At 47.7% G+C, this 5,846-nt stretch overlaps 1 protein-coding gene across 1 annotated transcript in view; it reads left to right on the top strand.

Annotated features, from left to right (window-relative positions):
- Nucleotides 1–525: 525 nt before the first annotated feature.
- TSPAN32 (tetraspanin 32) overlaps nucleotides 526–5,846 on the top strand; it is a gene marked incomplete at its 3' end in the record, with an annotated part of 10,319 nt that continues 4,998 nt past the window's right edge. Inside the window, exons 1-3 of the mRNA XM_009081548.1 lie at nucleotides 526–591; nucleotides 2,631–2,745; nucleotides 4,043–4,140. Coding sequence (XP_009079796.1) covers nucleotides 526–591; nucleotides 2,631–2,745; nucleotides 4,043–4,140 — 279 coding nt within the window. The remainder of the gene's footprint in view (nucleotides 592–2,630; nucleotides 2,746–4,042; nucleotides 4,141–5,846) is intronic.

Raw genomic sequence — 5,846 nt, 5'->3', positions numbered from 1 at the left:
AATATTTTCCTAAACATTTTCCCAAAATACTATTTATGCAGATTACAAAAAAAAAGAAGTTACTGGCAATATTCATTAAGTAAAACTGTGTCCCAGTAAAAGTCAAAACCAAGGTATTTTGATACTGACTCTTGATTGAACAGTTTCAATTTTGTTAAATTTTTTTAAGGAGCTTTCATTTTGTGAAAGGTTATTTTAATACTGACTCTTGATTGAACAGTTTCAAATTTTTTAGATTTTTTTTTAAGGAGCTTTCATTCTGTGTAAGGTTGTTTTTATGTATGCCTTTCATTCTTTCCCAGCTGTCTGCATATGGGAGCTGATGGCAGCTGACTGAGAGCCTGTGCAGAAGGTGACAGCTCTAAACAGGATTTAATAATCAGGCAGGAGGAGGTGCATCAGCACGTGGTGGGGACTGCGCTTCCTGAGAGGCCCCGCTGTGGCCATGCCTTCCTTTGGTGGAAACCCAGGCTTTATCAAGAGCTGGAGGGACCAACTGCCAGCTCTCTCTGGGGTCAAGCTGCCATGGGACTGAGGTGCGGGACGAGGACCACCAAGTGCCAGCTGCTGGTGACCAGCCTCTGTGTCATGGTGAGCAGGCAGGTTTGGGGGGATCTCTGTGGAGCCAAGGTGAACTGCTGCCTTTCCCATCCCTGCTCAGAGAGGGTCAGGTTTTCCCACATTCTGTTTTTTGTGGGTGGAGGGCAAGCAAAGCCAACTGCCTGAGTTATCATTGCGCCCTGGGCAGTTATCACTGGCCACCAGCATCGCCCCCTCTCCACTGATAGACTTCTGCTTTCTCAGGGCTTTCACGCCACTGCAGCTCTTGCACAACTCAGTGGCTGACTCGAAGGAGAAAGGAAAGGTTGCTGTTGGCAGGATGAGTGGTTTTCAGCAAAAAGATATTTGCTCCTGTCTCCTTGGAGCAGAAGAGGGAGGATGCACCTGCTGCAGTCACACTTGTTGCTGGGGGGGATGGTCGGCTGCAGGTGGGATCAGTGAGGGTATGAACCACAAGGCTTTGATGGAAGTGTATGTGAGAGACCTGTGGATCAGCCCTGCAAAGTGAAAGCTATTCTAGGGATTCTTGTTATCAGCTTTTGAAGGAATTTCAAGGGGTGCTTCTTTAACATCTGCTGTTAGAAGTGACGGGAAATGGTGGAAATTGGAGAACACTTCTGCCTGGTTTTGACTTGTGTGTGCTTGTTGCCTTTTTTTTCACTTCATCAAAACTTGCCAGCTTAATAGTAGTAGTAATAATAGCAATTATAGTATGTATTTAGTTCACAGAGGGCTGGTGGCTTGAAAAGAGTGTACTTTAAAAGGTAATACCTTATTTTTAAATTCATAGCTGGTCCAAATTTCAGCATTCCAAGACTGTTGGCTGCAGTGGCTGTAACATTGTTCTCTCTTCCACATAACCAAACGTGTTATTTGGAGGAAATCAAAGGAGAATTGGTACCAAGCACGTTTAGAGGAGACATGAAGGCACAGCTGCTGTGGATGGTTAGAATCCCATTATTGCTGTTGTTCGGATTTTAGGCTGGTGTTTCTCAGAAATCTGAGCTAACTGGTGTTTCACTTAGCATTTTCCTGGGCGTGGGTCGAGATACGCAGTAATGCACAGTATGAAGGATCAGGAAGTACCACAAAGTAGGTAACATAAAATGCTACAGTTTGGATATATTTAGTCCCAAAACTGTAAGTCTCCAGCAAAAGCTATTAGAAAATGTCACACAGTAGGGATTATGTTGACATTGCACTGGCACATTTGACACAGGTATAGCTGCCTTGTGTTTCCCTGCTGTAAAGGCACAAAAAGATGAAGTCTTCTCTTAGGAGATAGGAGTGGCCTTACATCTTGTATTTCCACTACATTAGATTTGGAGCTGGTTTTAACTGTCCCACTGTTGGTGCCTTCATCCCAGTTCTGCCACCAGTCATGCTCCAAAAAGCCCTGCTCTAGAGCCAGGTGCCATCAGAAATGTTCCCTCTCCATCACCTGGGCTTACTCTGGGCAATATGGAGGGTGATGTACTAGTAGTTACTCCATGCCTTACACATGCTAGCTCTCTCAGGGATAGGACAGAAGCAGACAGCCCAGCAATACAGAAACAAGCACGGATAACGGAATAGTACAAGACTCAGCTCTTTGCACTCTGCAATAGGAAATAGAGCCAACAGCAAGGCAAGGGGACTAGCATTACAAAGAGCAAAGCAGCGAATGTCATCCCTGCCCGAAACCACTCTTGAAGCTGGCAGCCCTCACAGCCACACTGAGTATTCTGCGGAGTGGGATGGGACTGTGCGGGTGTGCTGCAAGAGCATTGATCATCAGGGTTTTCTTCACGTGGTGGGAATTTAACCCATGGACACTGGCCAAGAGACTGTGGGCTGAGCAGTGTCACATGCACTCATTATGCAAGAGAGAAAAAGATCTTTAATATTTTTAAGTGTCTGGGGTTTGTCCTTTTTTGTGTGTTTTTGAGGTACATGTGGCAGTCCTTGGATGATCAGGCTGTCTGCATTTGCATGGGGCTCAGGGGTATCCAGATACAACTCAAAGCTTTGTGTGCACCCAACAGGAGCTTCTGTCATGTAAATCCCTTCCTAAAACCCTTCTTTTCCAGCTGCTGGGGCTATCCATTGCCATACTGAGCACAGTCACCCACTATGGGCTCCATTTCACCCTCATCAGTGATATCTCCCTGGAAAGCAACTCCTACAGAGTCATCCACCACACAGGTATGTTGTGGCCACATCCCAGTGAGACCTTTGGTGGTACCAGGAGCTGCAAAATTCCCTAAAGCAATTGAAGGAAATGCAGAGGTATCTCGGGAGGAGGAAAGGGGCTGGTTTTTGGAGGATGTGTGAGGACTAACAGAGTCCCACAGGCACCTTTCTCCCATATCAGGGCCACATGGTTGCCACCAAAGGGTGCTGTGGGAGCACAGAGTGCTTTAGATGCTTCTGCATTTGCTCCTGTCCCTCTATTCACCATCTTCCCCTGGTCCTACAGTGATAGCTCAGGGGGAGCTCCTCAGCCACAGATGAACCTAAAGGTGCAGGGGGGCTGGCAGGGCCCTGGGAAGCATGGGGAGAAGGACTGTTACAGGGATTGAAGCAGAGCATAGAAAATTGAGGCTGGGAGGAGAAATACATGGAAACATCTGGAGGTTTTTTTTAAGAAATGTGGGATATTTTCCCTTTCACAAGGGAGAAATATAAACTGAGTCTCAGGAACAAGGCTAGAGCAAAGATAGCCCAGATACTAAAATATGCGGCTCACCTCTCCTGCGCTTGCATCTGCTGCTTCTCCCAAGCTGTACTCTGGGCTTAAACATGCTCATACCCTCCTCTAGTCTCTGCTTCTCAATTTCACTTTAACAAGACAGGTGTAAGAGCTCTGTTAGTCCAAACTGAAGGTACAGCCCTCCCTTGTTCTACACGCATTGAGGCTATATATCAGCACTGACTGCAGCCTTGCAGGCCCTCTCATCCCAGCCACACCTCTTCAGTTGCCTTGCTGGCAAGTGTTACCTCTGCATAGTTAGGGTAGAAAAGCCCTTTGCAGTATTGTGGTCCCTGAGCCCTGCCCCGGGGTACTGGCTGTGACCCTGCCTTAACCAGGAGGAAACCAGAGGGTGAGTGTTGCACCAGATTAGCAGCACCCCAAGTTCTGATAGAGGCCATGGGACAGCTGCTGTTCACCAGCACCCCCCACTTGGGAGGATTGTTATCAGAGTGCTGAAATAATTGGCAGCTTGTGGTCTGTTGGGTGGACCAACACCCTTGTAGAGTGCTTCGCTCTACTGGAGTTGTGTGAACCTCTCAGAGGTTTACAGCTCTACTAGACAAGTGAAGCATACACAGATGGGGGATGCTGAAAAAATAACAGAACAATTTCAGTTCTGCAACCTGGTCGCTTCAGGCCAACTCCCCAAAACTCACTTTTTGGCCCCTCTCTGGGTGAAAGCATCAGACTAAGCCTCTGTTAGCCGTTGACATGTGACTGCAATTCCCATATCTGACTTCTTTCTAGCTTTCTACTTTGGGATCTGCCTGAGCATGACCCTGATCCTGGCAGCCCTGTTGAGCTGTGCTGCCACGGTGCGCGAATCGCAGTCTCTCACCGCCATGGTGCGTATCGGGAGGGACTGGCTGGGAGGGACTTTTTGTCACCTTGGGCTGACACCCTTAAAATGTGCTGCTGGGGCTGTTTTGTCTTACACCTGGGACCATGCTCCCCTGAGGAAGGAGGTCCTGTTGCTCTACCCTGTGCTGCAAGGGGATATTTTTGGAAAGTGTGACCTTGCAGAGCTCTTCAGTCTGAGGATTACATCCTTCTGCACCTCGTTTCTTTTGCCAAGGTCCTGTGTTTATGCAGCTTCAGAGGGAAGGTGCTTATCTGCCAAAGCAACTACAGTAATGATCCTTCTCAGGATATTTTTTTCTTACCAAGTCCACATGTGGTTTATGTGGGGAAACCTTGACAGTGCGATTTTGAGTACCACATTGCTGCTCTGACTTTTGACAGCAAAATTAGCCTCCTTTCTTCCCCCTACACTGCAGACATCCACCACAGTGGTGGTGTGAGGCATACAGAGCATGGCAGAAGGCATGGGGGATTTGGGCTGGACCTTCAATTTCTGCCTACAAGGACAGGGTGGAGAGGTTGCACAAGAGCTGAAATTCCCCCTTTCTCCTCTCCATTGTCCACAGTGAAGTGCCTGTTTGGGCCTGGACCATGTCAACAGTAGTAAACTGGACTGTGAGCCCAGCTCCATTTAAAAACCCCTGCCTGCACACAGGGCTTAATCTGCACAGAGCAACTTCCAGCCTCAGGGCTGGAGATGAGTGGAAAAGCACTGCTCACTGCATGTTTGCCCATGCTATGTGAAGGGCAGGAGTTAACAGGTAAGTTGTTGAGCATGAAGTAGTGCTTAATATGAAATAATTGCATTGCTGTCATACCTAAACTAGCTTTAAGGAGATTCACCTAATCTACATAATTGGGGAAAATAATACTGGTGGCAGAAATGGGAAGCTGACACCTTAAAATTCAGTGCAAAGCAGCTACTGAAGTTAATGTTTTCACCTTCCTTTCTCTGTTTGAGATGCTCAAAGAGGCCTGAGTGACACAGTTTCCATGAATATCTCTAGCAGAATACATATAACTCCCCAGTCCTTTGCTAAGGTGTCTTTAATGTGTGCCTGCAATTACCACATCTAAACCAACAGATGAGTATGAACACATCAGTGGAGATTGTCATGGCTGCCTGAAAATACAGTCAAACTTCTCTATAATGTATATTTGTTACCTTTATCTCTGTTTGGTATGGTTTGGGGCATGCCACTAGGTAGAACAGGCAATAAGATTATAGCCATTTTGTGAAGGACTGCTTAAAGAAACACATACACAGCAAACTCCAGAGCTGCTGTCTGAGGAGGACTGTCCAAGGGCCACAAGATGCTGCTGTCCTTTCCCCTTGTAATGTAGGTGAGGTCCTTTCCTCCAGATACTCATCGACACCCCCAGCACGGCTGGTTTAGCGTATCTGGCCACAAGAGAAACCTCTGGCTAGCAGAACCCCCAAACTGGCTACTTATTTTGTGGGTCCTAGTGCATCTGGTTGACTTGGCTTTAGCTTTCACAGTTTGGGTCCTCTGGGGGAGGTTCATTTGGGATCCCTGATGGCATCGTTGCAGGGAAGGCACGGTATGACTGCTTTGTGGGAAGCCGAGGAAGGGTGCAAGGTGCCTCCCCCGCGGCTGTGCCCGCGAGGCAGCATCCCCCGCTGCTCTCAGCAGGGATAAGGGGATGCCCCTCGGTTGCCTCGAAGCTG

Source organism: Acanthisitta chloris, unplaced genomic scaffold (genome assembly GCF_000695815.1).
Source record: "Acanthisitta chloris isolate BGI_N310 unplaced genomic scaffold, ASM69581v1 scaffold9409, whole genome shotgun sequence".
Lineage (NCBI taxonomy): Eukaryota > Metazoa > Chordata > Aves > Passeriformes > Acanthisittidae > Acanthisitta > Acanthisitta chloris.
Note: the sequence above shows the minus strand (reverse complement) of the source record. Positions and strands in the feature narration are given on the sequence as shown.